This window comes from Podarcis filfolensis (assembly GCF_964270895.1).
Source record: "Podarcis filfolensis genome assembly, chromosome: 12".
Lineage (NCBI taxonomy): Eukaryota > Metazoa > Chordata > Lepidosauria > Squamata > Lacertidae > Podarcis > Podarcis filfolensis.
In genome coordinates this window covers 45,737,974-45,757,689 of record NC_139614.1, presented here as the reverse complement: position 1 = coordinate 45,757,689, position 19,716 = coordinate 45,737,974, and the positions used below count along the sequence as shown (strand labels likewise).

General features: G+C 40.7%; 1 protein-coding gene and 1 long non-coding RNA gene across 4 annotated transcripts in view; one reads left to right on the top strand and one right to left on the bottom strand.

The window, feature by feature from the left end:
• LOC310746310 overlaps window positions 1-19,716 on the top strand; it is a 107,006-nt gene that overhangs the window by 55,687 nt on the left and 31,603 nt on the right. The window lies entirely within an intron of this gene.
• Window positions 164-19,716, bottom strand: part of PTPRN2 (protein tyrosine phosphatase receptor type N2) — a 601,734-nt gene continuing 582,181 nt past the window's right edge. Inside the window, exons 22-23 of the mRNA XM_083579333.1 lie at window positions 5,479-5,552; window positions 164-2,045 (exon numbers count right to left, since the gene is read on the bottom strand). Of these exons, the coding sequence (XP_083435459.1) occupies window positions 1,974-2,045; window positions 5,479-5,552 (146 nt within the window). The 3' untranslated portion in view covers window positions 164-1,973. The remainder of the gene's footprint in view (window positions 2,046-5,478; window positions 5,553-19,716) is intronic.

The following is a 19,716-nucleotide window of genomic DNA, read 5'->3' as shown; positions in this document are numbered from 1 at the left end:
TAAAAGATGTGGCTAAATATACAGCAGGTGTAGACAAAGAGGATAGAGGAGTCCGCTTTAACTGCTCTAAAGGAGTAATACGCTAATGAATTGTGCAAACCAAACATTTTCCATGTGCCAGGAACTGTGTGCAGAAATGTACACACGAAAACTAACACATCTGGAGCTTTTAAAAACAATTCTTTAATTACTAAGAGGCCGCATAGATGCTTACATTAAACAATGGAGATAAAGGATCTAATCCTCTAAGCGCTGCTAATGCACATCTTCTGTATATTTCAGTGGGGCTTGCAAGTGTGACGAAGAAAGGATGCGTAGCAGTAGTGGCCGGTGGATGGGCCATGGCAGCCCCACTGAAACCGACAAGAGTGTGCTTCAGCTGTGCTTGGTGGATTGTGCTCAAGAATTGAAACATGTGATTTCATTCACAGGATGCTGTGATCTAACTGTTCTAGCCAAATTATACATTTAAAACAAAACATAACTGTACAGAAATTTACAGACACACACCTCAGATTGAGAGCCACAGTTAAGTGCTAGAAGCATGGAAACAAATAATTAATAGCTAGCATACTACACAGTAATTCAAGTAATCTTCTTTAATTCAAAGCTCAAGCAAATGAAGATGTTTCCTGCAAAAGCACGTTTCAATCAGCAAATTGAAATCAGCAAATGCCAGGGGCACGGAAGCCTCCGTGTATGCAGCTTTGCATGTGCAGTAGGAGGAGGCTGGATCGCTCCCTCTTATGTTTAAAAGGGAATTATTGGACAGTTTTATAGTAAAAGATAGCAATCCTAAAAGCACTTATGTGCAAGTAACATAATGTAAAATAAGGCTACTTGTAAGTGGATTAAGAACTAAAGGCAACAACTATTGGTTTTAAATTATTCTGCAAATTTGGAATCAAGTGGAAAAAGGAACTTGCTGTAATTTTGAATAACTATATGCTAGCAATTCAATCAGATATGACCGAAAGCTCCTAAAAAAATCTCTTTACCGGTCTTTAAAAAAGCATGCACTTTTCGATTTTTTTAAAAAGGTAAATTAATCTCGAGATATAAACACAACGGTAGATGCAATTTCTCTTCTAATTCTAAAAAAAGAAAGAAAGAAAACCAACATTCAGCAGTTTGCCAACACAGGGGCTTTCAAACCCTCTTGTGAAGTTCAATTACTTTGCCTTTCTTTCCCTCTATTAGGGCAGTGATTCACAATAAAAAAGTTTGCTGTGCTCTTTGGAAACTTGGGCTCCTGCTAACGTGACCGACTTTTTATCCCTGGTTGTGCTAACTGTGCAGGTCTCTGGACTTAAGAGCTCAGATTTGCCTCTATTCATTGCACAGAAGATGGAAAGTAAACAACCGTTAAGAAAAGTGTTCCTTTTGCCAAGGCGCAGCGTGAAGTGGCGCAGCCTCTTTATGCAAGAAGTCGGAGCTGTGTTTACTAACACGTGGCATTGTTCTCTGGTCTTGTTTGGCCTTTGTAAGAACAACCCCCTATGTTTGTTTGTTTTTTATTTTCAAAAAAGTAATAATTAGGCCCCCTGCCTCTTTTATTCAGTCCTGGAGAAGTTTACAGATACACAAGAGAGCACTATGTTGCCAAAGATACACTGAATGCACTGCGCATCCACAACACGGTGTATTTTCTATTAACAAGGTGTACATGTGCTTTCAACGTGTGAGATTCAGAACATCGTGGATGTTAAGAGGAGCTAGAGGGATTGTTCTTGTCTCTTAAGCCAAGGTCTCAGTGTGTATTATTTCTGAATACCATAACAAGAACAAGGATATACATTAACTGCTGGACTTTTAACCGGCAATAGAAGTTTGTAAAGATCTCTATCGATATGTGGTTACAATAGCAGACACACAAGTTAAGGTCAGGCCACGGTTTCCAATGACATTCACAGGGACCGAGGATAATGGAAGAGGGAGACGAGCGCCTTGGGAGCCTTCCGGGGACGAGTCGCTCACTGCGGAAGAGCTTTGAGGATTGCGTTCACTTCTTCCGCAACTGCCGTCAACGCAAACTCAAACTGTTCCTGTAGATAGAACAGTTGGGATTAATGTTCTGGAGCATTTCCAGGAATCCTGGTGAAACATTTAGCATAATATCTAGGGACTAACTGTACAGAACAGAACAACAACAACAAAAAAGAGGCAAAGAAGAAAATGTCCTGAGATTAAGATTATAGACTCAATGTGTGCCCACCGTGTGGCTGAATCACTGCAGCTCAGAGTGACCTTAACTACAAATAACTCATCAGCACCATTAGTAATGCTAGCTATTAGCCTAGATGAATGGCCTGTGAGCAGTGATCAACCTGGAAATCCTGCCAGTTTGTATGGGAAAATTGGACAGCAAAGCATAGGAAACAGGGAGCGTAACATAGGAAACAGGCCTCAGACCTAACATTATCAACGAGACACGTTGTGTATTGCTTATAGATACATATATACGATCCTCTCTTTCTTTGAGAGAATGAGAGCAGCCCATATGGGGCTCCCAATTATTCATTAATTTATTATTGCACTTATATCCCACCTTTTTATTGAAGGAACTCAAGGTAGTGTACATGGTTCTCCCCATTTAATCCCCACAACTGCCATGTGAGGTAGGTTAGGCTGAGGGGCAGTCACTGGCCCCAAGACCACTCAGTGAGCTTCACTGCCGAGTGGGGATTTGAACCCTGGTCTCCCAGGTTGTAGACTGACACTCTAACCACTACACTACAAGGACTTTCCCTCCACCTGAGATACAAAGCACACCCAATGCACATTTTAAACACATGACCTTTCCCCCAAAGAATCCTGGGAACTGTGGTTTCCTTCTCACGGAGCTGTAATTCCCAACAAACTACAGTTCCCAGGATTCCTTGGGGGGGGGGGATGAGCTTTAAATGTATAGTGTCGATCTGCCCACACTCTCCTAGTTCCTGATTATAGAACAGGGCTGAGGAACCTGGGGTTCTCCAGATATTTCTGGACTGCAACTTCCACCAACCATACCCAGTGGTCAGTGGTCAGAGCTGATGGGGAGTTCCCCATCATCTGGAAGGGGGTGCAGCATTCCCAGCCCTCTTTTAGGTCAATTATTGTGCAACTGTGTCACAAGATTTCCAGAGGTTTTACTACTTAAACTCCGGGAATTGCATGCTAGCAGCTCACTTGCAAGATTCTACATGTATGCATTTAATCAGATGTGTATGTCTATCCTTATCATCAGGATCCAGATGTACATAACATAATCACTAAAAAATTTACAACCATAATTGAGAGACTACTTGGAAACCATAAGTGCACCACCTTGGATTTCGTAAGGGAAGAAAGGTGAGATATAAATTTAAGGAGAAAATGTGTGTTCATTTTATGTGGATTCCTAAGTGTCTTCCCTGTAACCTCTAGACCCCAAATATAGGGAAAACAGTCATGATTAAAAACAACTACAAACATATTGAAAGGGTTCATTTCCATCAACCAGTGAGCTATGAAAACATGGTGCAGTGTCTGCTTGTAAACCCAATGTCACTGCTGTTTATTTTGCCTAGAGATACACTCTAATTGGCATTTCTATCCTGATTTTTAATCCACTGTTTTAAATTACTGTAAGAGGCTCATCCCTTATTTGTATTCAGCTGGGAGAGAACATGGTTTGTTTAAATCTATCACATGTACAAAATTCTCTGGAGACTGCCCATTACTGGCTCATAGCCAAATATTTAGAGTTTGCAGTGTCCTTGGCACAACAAAGTAATTTGGGCAATTTTAACATGGGGATGAATAGTTAAAAGGAAGGTGAGCAAAACCTTGAATCCATTTTTTTTAATACCAGATCATCAATAACTTTAGCCTGATACTACTGAAGTCCTTTCAAATATATTTTTTTAAAAAAAGCTTTAGCCCAGAGCCGATCTGTGACTACATGCAAAACGTAAATGAATAGAATAAATCAGAATTCTAGATCATACTCTAATTGTGCTCTTAGACATTTTTAAAAATTGTTGGGTTGGATCCAATGGCTGCCTGAGCGGAAAACAGCCTGCACAATCATACTTTCTCCTCTGCACCCTTGGAAAAGCCATTCCAGAGAGTTGGGTCCCTACTCGGAACAGGATGGGCTGTGTTGTGATAGGTCTGCTGCAGAAGGTGGGGGAAGAGTCACCTGAAACTGGGTGGAGGAGTCTTGCAATTTCACACAATCCCTCCAGTCTACTACAGTCCTATACAACAGAGCTTACAGTCCCCAACCACCCTCTGGAGAAGCTTTATGAAGGCTATAGGGCTGCAGAGAAGTGGGCAAGACATTTGAGTTGTGCAAGTGGTCTTCTACTTGCACAACTAACACACACAACCTTCAAAGAGGACTGCTGGAACGTGCATCTCCCATCGTGGCACAACTTTACATTTACTTATTCAATTTGCGTAAATAATCTATTATTACATAACTTTATTATTTTTATTTCAACCTGTTCTGTCTCCCTAGTGGTGGTTTTTCCTATCAAAATCACTTTTGGAAGTGATAATGGCTTGGATCCTGACTCCCATTAGCATACTTCCTACTCAAATAATGGAGCTCTACTGCCTTCCACTTCCTACTCTAGTCCCTTACCCAACTTCCAAAAACCTGCTCTTGAGGATTAGGGAAACCTTCGGAACAGCATGGGCTATGGCCCTAGCAGGAAGAAGGAATAGGTGAAAACAGGAGACCCACACTTGCATACGCAGAAGTGTCACGGCATGAGAAGAAGGAAGTTTTAGATCCAAGCCAATACATACCTGGTACTATATTACTCCTGTGGCCTAGTAGTACTTCTACTTAAGACTTATAACTTTTTCAAACGTATTTCTTTGACATATTCCATCAACGTAATGTTTAACCTATTTTGTCCTAATTTGAGAATCTTGTCTCGAGAGCCAGTGTGGTGTAGTGGTTAAGAGCGGTATACTCGTAATCTGGTGAACTGGGTTCGCTTCCCTGTTCCTCCACATGCAGCTGCTGGGTGACCTTGGGCCAGTCATACTTCTTTGAAGTCTCTCAGCCCCACTCACCTCAAAGAGTATTCATTGTGGGGGAGGAAGGGAAAGGAGAATGTTAGCCACTTTGAGACTCCTTCGGGTAGTGATAAAGCGGGATATCAAATCCAAACTCTTCTTGAACTCCAGCCTTCTTGCTAAGTATGCTTGATGAACCCTACCATTCAGATAACGGTCACTATATTTTCAGTGAACTTGCATTATTTTTTTAGGAAGTAACCCATCCTTGAAGATTAGGAAAGTGTTTTCTTCTGAACACACATTTTCTTTAGTCATCTAAAGATTGCTATATTTAACATTTCAATCCAGATCAAAAGTAAGAATTTTCAGAAGAAAAAGCAAACACAAAAGAATGTACTTTGTGTTAAATTGTGGCCTATCCTCCTTTTCTTTTGGGAGAACTAAAGCAAAGTATTAAGGTCTTTAACCAATTGACAGTACCTTTGTCTGGACCATGCCAGGTCTCTGGTCTCTCAAGTGCTCCAGTGTAGCAGCAATATCAATCTCTTTAGCACCTGCCGGAAATAAAAATAAAATAAATCACCAATTGGACTGAGTTCAAAGTGATGATAATATATGCTCCATCTGTCAATCTCCTGCTACTGGATTCCCTTTGGGCTATGAGCCCAATTGAAAATTATACAGTCATCTCTCAGCAGACTTGGCATGCTGCTCAAGAATTGGCATTCAGAAACGCAGGAAGAATAAAGCCAAGGATAGCTTTGATTAGCATTAGTTATTTTTTGAGAAAAAAAATGATAAAGAATCGTTAAAAGATGTCTGTATTGATGCTGACAGGCAGCAAAATGCATTTATTGACAATTAACTCAGTGTTTCAAACTCATTGTAAATGTATATATTAGGGGTGTGAACTGGCCTCAGGATTCATTTTGAATCTGTGCTTTAACCTCCCCCCCAAAAAATCTATTCCTAGGTTGCTCTTGTCTGTCTGTGATTTGAGTCCTGAGCCACTCTGTGTATAACAAGATTTGTGTTCCACATTCACTCTCTTGGCAAAAGTGGGTAGAATTTGCAGGCACAGAAGCTCCTCAAGAGTAGATCAAGGCTGCCAGATAGGCAGACAGCTGTAGGGTTCCGCCCTCCCCCGCATGGCACCTTTAAAGTTTATTTTAAAAAACCACACACACACACACACACACACACACACACACACAGAGGAAGGGTCTGTATTTTTTCATTTTCTGCCATTGGACTAAAATACTAAAATCCATTAGATTAATATTTTTGAGTGGGGGTTTGTGTCTTGATCTTTTGTACCTTAAAACAATTGCAAGGTGGGCATTGTACTAGTTTTCTTGCTTGTACATTTTTTAAGAACATGAGCAGCCAGTTTAACTTTCTGGTGCTTTCTATTGTTCTCATATAGGCACTATAAGGTAAAGCTGCCCCAAATGCGGTTTGCAGAACGCTGATGAGTTAAGAAGATTATATATATATATATATATATATATATATATATATATATATATAATCTCCAAAAATAACAATAAGTTTTTTTTTAAAAACATGTTTAATGACTTGAGAACTATTTTCCCAGTTGTCCTCGTTCCAGGATTCAAGATCATATCTGAAATTGGGGTCTTTTTTTTTTTTTACTACAGTGAGTATCCATTTATGCTTACATTAAACCATTATTTTTCAGTAGTGATCTTTGCTTTGTTAAGGCTATTGATTTGTCTAGCATTGTCTCAGTTTCTCTTGTCGTGCCTTTCCATGTGGCCTGGGGGTGTGAAACACACAGACTAAACTGAAGACTCATAAGATCCTACATAAGAAACTCTCACTACTCACATTGTGAACTATACAAAACACCACACACACAAAAGTAAATAAATATTTGTGGCGGATTTACACAACCAGTTTAAGTGTAAGATTGCAATGCAAAGTGGTAACTTCTTTTCTTGCTGTGGTTTTTTTTAAAAACACCATATAGTTAGCACGCGAAGGGAGAAGATTCTGCGAGTTGTCTTAAGCGTTACTGGAACTTTAAACAAAATTTCTGCACTAAGAACAACAGAATGAAGCTACCAAAGTGGACTAGATCCTATTTTGCTTGGTGGTCGGGGAAAGAAACTACATTCATAAATGTAGATTTAAGCCCTCTTTCCCCTTGTGTGGTAGGGAAGCAAGAAGTCTGGCATCAAGCAGCTGGCACAGGGATTACCGAATCTCAGGAGGATTAACAATTCTGGCCTGTAGGAGGGTCACCAGAATTGTATGCTGTGTAACCACATGGTGCTTTCAGGACAAAGCCTACAAAATTCTGAGTGACGCTCACTTTTAGTAATGTGGAACATTCAACAGGAGCTAGTTACTCCTTTAGTGTGGTATAGTGGATATTCACTCTACTTTAGCCTCAGCTGTTGCAAGGATAAAGTAGGATGATCACATATATTCCTTCCTGAGCTTGGAGGAAGAGTGAAATGCAAAATTAAATTAAAAACCAATTAACATAACCCTAGATGGGCAGATAAAACTATGGGTTATAAATTGTCCTAAGTTTCACAAAAATTCAGTCATAGATATGATATGCAGAAGATATTATTAGGATGGGAAGACAATGTAGGAAGAAAAATGCTAGGATATTAATGCCTTTGACATTACTGGGGTGGGAGCTGTAACATTTAAAGGCCTGGTACCACATGAGCAGGACCATTTGCAATGGTTCTTTCCACCCAGCCATAACCCCTGATGCTTGCTGGGTGATCATTATGTGCATGATCAGACCCTCCCATATGTTGCTGAGCCTTTAAATGGTGCTGCAGCAACGTGGGATGAACCTAAATGACTTACCATAATACCACTGCTGTAAAGGCTACCATTTAAACTTTTTATTCCTACTTTGTTTACATATAAAGTTCACGTTGAAATGAATGGCAGTACAAAAGGCCCAGTGAATTACCTACTGCTCAGGTTGTATTAAAACTACCTGTTTCTTTTTCAAAGAAATTGTCAAATGTAGCAGCAGAGAGTACACCTAGCAGATGTGGTGCTGGACTCAGAAGACTTGGATTTCAATTAATTCCCAGCTAAGAGACCGATCTTCCCATGTCACCCTGAGGCACTTACTTAATCTGCATTTCAGACAGCTGCAGAGTAATAATCCTAGGTGGGAACAACCAAACAAGCTCTGCTGTCAACACCGTAAGTTTTAGCTGAATAATTTGAGTTTTTAAAAAAATGTTCTTTGAATAATTGGGGGGAAAATGGGAAATTTTATTTATAGAAGCATTTTGGTTTAACCCTCATGGTCTGGGTGAGTTTATAATATATCCATTTGCAGAGGAAGAAGCGATACTGAGGGAACGCTAATACCTTCCATGTTCACATATTTGTATCATACCCTTCCTGCCAGGAACTTATGGTAACATAGAAGAGGTTGAGAGATGGTGATGGGCCTAATAATCAGCAATTGGAAACCACCCCCTGCCCAAATCAAAGGTCAGCACGTCAACCACTACACACAACCCTGACTATATCACTATCTTTCAACTGGCTTCATCCTTATCTTTAATATATACACATAATATATACAGTCGTACTTTGGCTCCCGAACGCCTTGTGAGTCAAACGTTTTGGCTTCCGAATGCAGCAAACCTGGAAGTGAATGTTCCGGTTTGCGAACGTTCTCTGGAAGCCGAATGTCCGACACGGCTTCTGAATGTGTGCAGGAAGCTCCTGCAGCCAATCGGAAGCTGTGCCTTGGTTGTCAAATGTTTTTGGAAGTCGAACGGATTTCCAGAACGGATCCCGTTCAACAACCAAGGTACGACTGTACACTGGAATCATAGAATTGTAGAGTTGGAAGGGACTTTGTTGTTTGTCTCTCCTACAATTTTTACGCATAAACTCTCAATCTTTCTTCTGTGGATTTCTTTACAAGTGTACACACCCTTTACGTGTAATCCTACTTTCCCTCCCTTCCTGTTTGGTCTATTTCTTTTGAGCAGGTTATACTCTTCAATTCTTACATTCTAGTCATGAGTCTCATCTCACCAGGTTTCAGTAATGCCTGCTAGGTATATTTGCCATCCTATATTAAAGATCCAATTTGTCTTGCTTGTTTCCCATACTTCGTGCATTAGTATAGAGATAACTGAAATCATGAGTCATTCCCTCCAGCCGCTTACTTCTTGTAGTTTCTTGCCCTTTGGCAGGTTTCTGGAGCACCACCTCAGTTTCCTGTGCACCAGTGAAGCTATTATCCCTAGTACCATATGTTCTTCTGCTGTCAGTAACGTTCTCTCTCTCTCTCAGGATCTAGTTTAAAGCTCTCCTGGGCAGGTTCATGAGACTCTTAGCAAACACATTCTTGCCAACTACTGTGATCTGTGGAGAAAAACTACTTTAGGAGCTCTGGCTACTTCTGTAGTGAAAAGGAGCATGAACTATGGCATGCAGGCCTCAGAAACTAGTAAAATGTCAATATGGTCAGGAGGTACAGCTCCTGAACTCTCATGTTCATCTTATTCTGAGCCCTGTTTCTCTACTCCCTAGTTCCTTTGAAGCAGAGAAATATATTAAAACATTACACATATAGTTCAAGTTTACATAATTTGTTCCCATTTATGTAATGGAGTTTTCTGGTTGAAGACTTTGGAGTATTTTGGTGCAAATATTTCTATTAAAATACTTTTGTATGTTGGAGAATATGCTGTTCATTGGATCCTGCTGCCATTTGGTGCTCCTTAATGGCTGTAATAGCAGGTATTATGTCAGGATTCAAGTTGGTGAAGATTCTGCGGAATGACCTTTATTTTACTCAGGTTTCACAACACATAAAAGCTGTGCTAAGATGGGCAACTGGCTGGTTTTCGGGCACCTCTAACATTCATAGATCACTTCCTTTGGGGGTGAATTAAGTTACAACCAAATCCTGTTCTAACAGCTTTAGGGTGCTTTGAAAATGCTACATTCCATGTGGAACTTAAATATGCATTGAATTTATTTTTCCACATTTGTGTTGACTAAAAGCATTTGTTTCTCGATAAATATAGCATTACTTGGCTAGCCCTTTCATGAAGATCTTCATTATCAGTATTCTCTGAGGCAGCCCACCCAACTCCTGCTGCGAGACAAGCAAGTACATTCATATGCCACAAAACTGAGAGCCCTTAAAAGGTCTGGATTAAGCAAGAAGATCACTAGCTCAGGCCAATTCTGAGCTGCATCAAATGTCAAACTTAATTAGCATACATAACGCTATACAGAAATTTTTCACTGCTCCATTTTCTTCCTTGCAGCTACCATGAAAGCTAGCAAGAAGAATCCCGTTTAGGATATGCTAACCACACAACAAACAAAACAAAATACACAGAATGTCCAGGAAATTATAAAACAAAATTCCGAAGCATTAAAGAGTCAGTCATAAAATATGCCATTCTGAGCTCAGTTCAATGCTCTTTTGAAACTTAACTATGGATTGCAAGACAGATGTTTTGATGAAAATGCTTGCCTCCTTCTCCAATCTTTTGTATGGCTGTATCTTTAACAGACAACACACAATTTCTACTGGCAGTGTCTGTTATTTACCTCATAAATACAACTAGGTTTTGCATGCAGAAATGTTGCCTGCATCCTCTACAAACTTGCCTCTTCTGTGACTTCAGTCCATGAGATTTCTTATTTCCAAATTGATTACTATTTCAAACTTATTGATATCAGCTCATTCTTTTCAGAATCTTCTAAAGCTCTGGAAGTCTTTTTTCTCCTTCTAAAGATATTGACTGTGTGTGATCAATTCAAAGGTCCCAACCCTGAATAAATGAGGCAGTTTTTCTAGTTTCTGCTGTTAACTCTTCCTTTCTAAATACCACAGGGCGGGGGCGGGGCGGGATCTCGATTTTTAACTGAAATAAATAAATAAATGATCAGTAAATTGTTTTGAATACTTCCAATGAAAAGAAAGTCTTGGATAACTGTTCAAGGAGGTATCAACTCCTTGCAGTGCATGATCCAGCTTCTTGCTCAAATGGTTCTATTTTGCTGAAGTTGTCTATAATAATGTTTGGAAGTCTGTGTGTGCCTACAAATTTCTCTACTGGAATCTGCGACTTTTCATCTGGGTGAGTCACGTCACATAGGGCTTTGGAAGCACCACTATGGGCTGATCAGTTCTGCAAAACCTTCTCTTGTCCAAACTGCATCTTTACATATTCCACATTTGACATCACATTACGTCAACAACAACAAATTATTTATACCCTGCCCATCTGACTGGGTTGCCCCAGCCACTCTGGACGGCTTCCAACATACATAAAACAAAATAAAACATAAAACCTTAAAAAGTTTCCCTATACAGGGCTGCCTTCAGATGTCTCCTAAATGTTATATAGTTACTAATCTCCTTGGTAAAGTAAAGGTAAAGGACCCCTGGATGGTTAAGTCCAGTCCAAAATCAACTATGGGGTGTGGTGCTCATCTCCGCTTTCAGACCAAGGGAGCTGGTGTTTGTCCACAGACAGCTTTCTGGGTCATGTATCCAGCATGACTAAACCATTTCCAGCACAACAGGACACTGTGACGGAAGCCAGAGTGCACGGAAACGGCGTTTACCTTCCCGCCACAGTGGTACCTATCTATCTACTCACACTGTTATGCTTTCGAGATGCTAGGTTGGCAGGAGCTGGGACAGAGCAATGGGAGCTCACCCGGTCATGCTGATTTGAGCTGCCAACTTTACAATCGGCAAGCCCAAGACACTTGGCGGTTTAGACCACAGCACCACCTGCATCCCTGCTCATCTCCTTGACATTTGATGGGAGGGCATTCCACAGGGTGGGTGCCACTACCAAGAAGGCCCTCTGCTTGACATCAGGTGTCGGGTAGGTGGGCTTGGCTTGGCTGAAATGGCCTCGCTGCTTTAACCCATCTGAAAAAGACTACCATGTTTTTGAACTCGCTGGGAGTATTCTCTAAAAGCATGCTTAAAAAAATATTAAATAGTCTTTATCAGTCAAAAACTAAAACTATCTTCTTCCATGTTTGCATTTGAATACGGCTTGAGGCACAGTTTTTACTGTGGTTGACTATCTGTTGAAAAAACTTGCTGCAGCACACAATATTGCATAATTGTGTTAAACTGGCTAACTCCATCGTCAGTTAACGTTACATTAAAAGCAGCTCACTCACATAATGCCTTTGTAAATATATACGTTTTTGTTGAATGCAAAGAGCTATTTTGACAAAACTGCAGCCGCAGTATTTCAGAGAACATAGAATGTTCTTACTTGAAATGACCTAAAATTGGCTTGTGAAAAATATGCCTAAAAATGAAAGCAAGATTCAGGCTGTTTCTGCTGCTTTCACTTTTTTCCTCCATCGGATAACTGACTGGGTCTAATGAGCTACAAAGTTCAAGGCTTAGCGATTCAATAAAATTCAAAACCTAGAAGGCAAGACAGCTACTTTTTAGAACAGAAGACTTTTCTCCTTCTCTTTCTTTGTGGGCTTCTCAGTAATTATGTCTCTGTGCCAACCCACTCATATCCTTTGAACTATCAGATCAATAACACTGCGTATTTCCCCCCAGAACTACATTGTAAAATATGGCAATAAAAAAGGCCTATGCAGATATTTATTTGGAAATTGGATCTCGGAAGCAAAAGTTACATTGTTGGAAGCCAAAAAAATTATTTCAGATTTATAAAACTCTTTAAATTAATAATATTTCCACTACAACATTACTGATTCACAATTTTAATTAAGCCAACACATGTGGGACAAAAAGCGGCATAGAAACATATTATTGAGCTTAACTGGATTGCAGACTTGTGAATCAGGCTTGTAAACACGGCTCCATATTGCTTCATTAAGCTCAAATATGGGTGGAAAGAAATAAGGTATACAGCAATTATGCAAGATTTTTTTTAGTATGTGAGCATAGCTCTGTTATTATGCTTGAACATTATAATGTAAAGTACAGTACTGTATGTGTTTTTAGCTGTAAGTTCTGTGAGATTTCACAGGGCAAAACAGGCAAAATACATAAAACAACCCCAGTTTATAAATTGAGGAAGCCGCAAGCGATGACTGAGAGTGAACATCACTTCACATTTTTATGCTACAATCCTATATGCATTTGTCAGGAATAAGCCCCATTGAACATAGTGGGATTTATTTTTATGCATAGCATTGTAGTAGTTTTATTTTAGTTAGAAAGGAGAGCAAAGGACTTGCAGGAAATGGGACTTTTGAGGAAAGATTTAAGAAGAGAGAGAAGGGGTACCACATTGGTTTTATGGGAGAGAGTTCTAGGAACAAGGACAAAGATAACATGGTACGCAACTTAAGTTTTACTCAAAATAGATCCACTGAAATGAATGTGACTAAGCTAGGTCCATTGATTTCAATGGATCTGCTCTGAGCAAGACTTAACTGAATACCACTCAGTGACTTTGAGTGTCCGGGTCTTTTCACACTGCCTTTTATTCCAACAACACAGCTGCAGGCCTGATTTATCTTCCAGTTTTGTAATGTGTACTCTTTCCTAACTCCCATTTATTTCAAGGTGGTTGCATAGGTAGCATGGACTGTTCCCTCAGTATTCATGGCAGACTGCAGAAAAAGAAAAGTGGTGTGGGAAATTTGGTATGAAGAGTCTTCCTCCTCTCTTCACCCCCCCCCCCCTTAAAAAACCAACATTTAATGATTACAATGGTAAAGAATGGCATTTCAGACCAAATGTAACTTAATACATGAAATGAAAAGACCACGTTGTAAATAAAAAGTGCATCATAATTCATCTGAAGTGTGCACACATACATATGTCCCGCACCTCTGCCTCACAGAGAGTTGCAGCAAATCCCTCATGATGTTGTATGAGGGGCCAAACACTCCACAACTGCATTATGCAGCTGTTTGAATAACAAAAGGAGCTAAGGGCCTGGAATGTATGTTCCCAGCACAGCTCTCCTCCAGCCATCATGAGATCTGTAAATATACCCTCCTGCTACACAACACACAGAACAAAAACACCTGAAACACTTAATATTAGCGGCAACTATTATTGGAGTACTCCTGTGCTAACCATTTATATTAAGTGAAGCTGAACCTCTGCTTAGAAGAGAAACTGGACGAATGAGAAACTCATGAAATCGTAATTTCAATATCAACACTGGGAACTAAAAACAAACAAACGCAAAACCCATTGGGTTTCCCCCTCCCTCTTAAAATTCCGTAAGATCATTTAAAATGTGTTTTTTCTTGTTTTAAATCAAAGGCAGGATTAATAGCAGAAAATATGAACTTCTAAAGAACTGAAATATAAGCATCGGTGCCTTGTACAGTCAGCTAGGGGAAACTGTTTTGAACATAGAAAAGTAAATTATGTGAAAAAGGAGTCCCTTTTCCTAAACATGTGCTATTTAAAGAGCCACTGAAGAGCCAAAGCATCTTACTGATTGCTTTTCACTTTCCCACTGCTGAAACTAAGTGGTGCTGTATTTACTTTGATTTTAAAATCCATTATTGCCTGCTTTCTAATAAACCAGAGCGTGGAACAAGAACTCAGATTACTCTTATTCTTAAAAGTCCTTTTAAAAAAAAAAAAAAAAGAACACAAAACCTGAAGGCCTTAATCCTTAAAAGCACTCCCTCCCCCCTTCTTTCTCCCCCCCTCTTTTTCCTAAAACATGTTAGCAGATGCTGTCCTTGCAGCTGGCCCTAGACTGAAAGTGCACTTACATTTTTATGTTTAGAACTGAAGGACTCTAAAGTTAGTGTTTGCACCACAGAAAAAGCAACGGCAAGGGTATTCATTGGTACTTGTGCAATTCATTCTTTAAGAAAAGGAAATGGAAAGAAAGATTTCATGTCCTGGACTTCAGGCCTTTGATCATTTGATGAGCGCTGGATTCTCAACCTGGGCCTCAAACTTCTCAGGCCAGACAAAGGAGGGCTAGGCCTCACAGACCGGTCCCTAGATTCCTGTCAGAACAAAAACTTTGGCTGCCTCACAGTGTGACAGCCTGGGAAAGGCCCACCTCAGCAGGGCTGAGATGCCCGCTCTGCCCTTTGATCTTTCATTTAAACTGCCCAAAAGCGCCAGGTCAGGGATTTCAGACTGCACACCCCCAATGGCAGAGGGGTGCAGGTCAAGAACAAAATGGGGCTGACCAATCTGAAAAACCCTGCAACTCTTTTCTTTGGCCAGTTTCACATGACTTGTCTTGCATTGTGCCACACTAAGCCCACACTTAAAATGGAATTTGACATTACATGGTACAATGGAGTCAGTAAATGGCATTCTTTAGAGCTCTTGCAACAAAGTCAACCCTTCCCTTAAGTGGTTGAAAGCTCGAAGCTAGAAAATACTACTTGTTTACTATTCTGTGAAGAAAACAGTATGTATTTTGCAGTTTTGCTTTCATTGCAAGCTCTGATGGAAAAATGGAATGAGCTTAACAAAAGTCTAATAAATGTGGCATGTCTGCTCCCTCCCTCAGCTCAATAACTTTGATACAGGCAGATCAAGATGCCACTTGCAATTCAAATGTTCCAAGCAGATGAAATGCCTTTTTTTTTTTTTTGCACAAATGGCAAAAGCTCCTCAGTGAACTGTTTCATTTTGTTTTTTAAGGGGAAAAAATTATAACGTAGCGCAGCGCACAGAAAACACAGTCATACCGGACAAGGCATACATGGCAAGGTCAAGTTGCCCAAACCAAAAATGAAGACAACGCCCACATTCTCAAATAATAACATAGCCACCAGTATTTCAAACATGAAAATAAGAGACATCCCTATGTATAGATAAGCTCAGAGGCATTGCCTAATGGACAAAAGGTAGATGAGACCCTTTTAAGACAGGACACACACACACTTTGTGCATAACGCTAAAGCAAACCATTGCTAAGCATGAACACATGATTGTTTGGATACTTGGCTGCTTTGCGACCCCTCAGTCCTCCTGCTGCTGTGCAACCCATTAAAAATCCATGGTTTGGCTTTGTGCCACATCTGATCCTGGGTTCATAGTTTGACTCACACTAGACAATCCAGGCCACCCTACAGGGAGGACTGGGGGAGGCCATGATTTCTGCTGTGACATCTACATGTTCGCACTTAACTATAGTTTGGCTCAACATTACACGTGAACTGGGCAGCAGACAGGGCACAAGAAACAAAGAGGGCACAAGACAAAATTCACCCACATGGCACACAAAGGTACGCTATATATCCCACCTTAATGGTGCAATCCTGTGCACGTCTCTTAAAAATTAAGTCCTGTGGAATGGGACTAATTTCCAGGCATGTATAGGAGGAGATTTTTTGGGGGAAACCCCATATTCTAGATCATCTGGTATCCTAATCTTTCAGGATCATTGGAAATAAGGCAGAAAGCACTGTAAATATGTTAAGATGCATTATTTATGATTGAATCAAGTTGTTGGGTGTCCTGCTATGCATTACTTTTGATATATGCAGAATTTCTCATCACACAAAGCAGTCTTTGATGAGTAGTTCTGTGAAACCAAAGACTTCATAGTGCTGCATCTACAAAGTTGAGCCGTTGAGAGGTTTTTTTAATGTTTAAACTATCTGAAAAAAGTGTGCTCGAGGAGGGGGTGATTTTCAGATAATGCAGGTTAGATTTCTCAACAATCAAACTACAGTATTCCGTAAGCAACTCAAGAGCAATCTCTCTTCCTCCAAGGGTTTCAGAGTAGCATACGTAGAGCAAACAACTCTTGGAACTGTGAAATCGAAGATGGAGAGGAAACCAACATTCTTTGAAAGACTATAGTGATAGAACACTATCGTTTGGTGAGATACCTTCACACCTCAGTTTCACCAAGCATAGATTACTCTAATCGATGACTTTACCACATGGTGATGATGCCTGAACTTTTCCCACATGAGAATCTGTGGCAGAGAAAAATTACACAATGTTCAGGGTAATAAAGCCGCCCAGAGTGGCTGGGGAAACCCAGCCAGATGGGTGGGGTATAAATAATTTTTAAAATGTTATTGTTGTTGTTATGGTATTCTTATTAAATCTGGCCCTAATAGTCAATTTACAGAAAAAGTTATTTACATTTAAAGTAATATACTTTGTCAATCTCAAAGCTTTAGTGGCATATAAATATACTTTTGTCATCTTCATTGCTTGGGCCTCAGTGAAATGATCATCAGTGATAGGTCTTGCATCATTATGAAGTGGAATAGATTGAGATTGCAGAGTTCTGTGTTCAACTTTGTAGGCAAATTTTCTTATGCTGATTCCTAGGGCTTCCAGCTAATATAAGAGATGTTCAGGGATGAGGTGAGGAGACTAAGCACCAGTGGCTTCTTTAAAGGGGCAATGATTAGACTGTTTTCCTTAGGGCAGAGGCCTGTAAACTGGTTCTGCCCAGGCCACTTGGAAAGTAAATAATGGGAACTTCACTATTTCAGTGCAAAATCTGGACACAAAGTTTATTATCAAGAGCAGGCATCCCCAACCTTTGGCCCTCCAGATGTTTTGGACTACAGTTCCCATCATCACTGACTACTGCTCTAGTTAGCTAGGGATCATGGGAGTTGTAGGCCAAAACATCTGGAGGGCCGCAGGTGGGGGATGCCTGATCAAGAACAAAAACAGCTTTCCTTTTTCTGCTAACTGCAGGACATGGTTTGCAGTATTTTATTGCTACAATTTGTTTTCTCATACATTTAATGGCTAGAGCATTTAAGAAAATAATTTGCTTTACTGGAAAGAGTCTGGTATGGGACATAACAGAGCTCTGTATTGAGCTGTTTAGATGCTGACTGTAGAACACCCCCCCCCCCCCCCGATGATACCCAGCTAAATCATGTTCAGGGTCTGGTCATGAGTAAAACAGGAGATCACCCTATGGTTTTAACACTACTTGGTATTTATTAGCACATCTGTTATTAACTTAATATTATGGTTCTCGTCATAAAGCAACTATTAGCCGCATCATTATCTGCTATGATGAATTGGACTGCATTTCTACAGCCTAAGGTGTAATACAAATCACTGAATACTCCTAGAATCAGTTGTTAATTCCTATACATGCCTTGGAGGTGCAGGTATCATTGGGAAGAATACAGCATTCCTCTCAACACAGATATCCAATATGCGGTAAATATATAAGCCATTGCTTTGCCTTTCAGTATTTAGTACTACTGACCTCCTATCACGCAAGCTAAGCTATCAGAAAGCAAGCAGCTAATCTCATTCAACACTATTTTAGACATGCTTGCAAGCTTAGGCGTGCCCACCTGATTCTGCCCCCCCCCACCCCCAATTTTTACCATATCCCCATGTCATGTCATAAACTGCTTTTAAAAGTCCCCTCAATTTCAAAGTGCATTGCCATGTAGCTTAAAAAGCTGCTCTTCAAGAAACTCTAGCTTAAAATCCCCATGGCCATGCAGAATGAGCTATGCTTTTCTGCCCGTGTGTTAATCAAGAGGCAATACAGAAGCTGTAGTAAGAACATAAGAAGAGCCATCAGGCCAGTGGGCCCACCTAGTCCAATGTCCTGTTCTCAAAGTGGCCGCCCAGATGCTTGTGGGAAACTGGCAAGCAGGACCCGAGCACAAGAGCCTCTCCTCTCCTGCAGTTTCCAGTAACTGGAATCCAGAAGCATTATAGCCTCCCAACTGTGGAGGCAGAGCATAGCCATCGTGGCTAGTAGCCATTGATAGCCTTAACCTCTATGACTGTCAGAACTGCCAGCTGCCTTGAGTTGCGGCGCTCAGGAGAGGTAACAGTCCAGAAGCCCAGCCATATTTTACACTCTTTATTGCTTCTTGGCGTATTTACAAGTAGTTCAAAAAAGCGATCCGATCATCATGGAGAGTTGTTCCGCCTGACATCTTTCCTCTTGTGGTGGGGCCAGCACAGCCACCTTCCCAGACCCCTCCTACTTCCCCTGTGATGAGAGGCACTAGCTCTCGGAAGTACCCCCTCCCTCTCAGAATCACTCCCCTCTGACCCCCCTTCTTCCCCTTCCCTTCCCTCTGAAGACGAAAAGCTGCTGATCAAAGGGGATCTTTCCCGGTAACCTCCCATTCCTTCCTCCCTCGCTGTCTGTAGTTTCCTGACAATGACATTGCCCAATTCTCTTTCAAAGCCATCTAAGTTGGTGGCTATAACGGCTTCCTTTGGGAGCAAGTTCCATAGCCTATGTCCTGGATGAAGAACAGTCTTTTCTCTGTCCTGAATCTTCCAACATTCAACTTCACTGGGCGCCCATGAATTCTAGTGTTACGAGAAGAGAAAAACATCTCCCCTTTCCACATGCCATGCTTGGAACCAAAAGTGCTGCACCAACAAGTACAAAATAACCCCTCTGCAGCACCACGAATCCAACTCAATGGTGTAACATTGGAAAATGTCGATCACTTCTCCTACATAGGCAGTTATCTTTCCACAAGGGCTAACATTGTTGCCAAAATCCAGCATCGCCTGAGCTCAATGAGTGCGGCTTTCTCCCAATTGAAGTGCAGAGTGTTTGAGGACATTTGCAGGCAAACCAAAATGCTTGTTTACAAAGCTATTGTACTACCAACCTTACTATATGCTTGTGAAGCATGGACCACTTATAAACACCATCTCCAACTCCTTGAAAGATTCCATCAACGGTGTCTCCAAAAAAAAGTTTACACATCACTTGGGAAGACAGATGAACCAATATCAGTGTACTG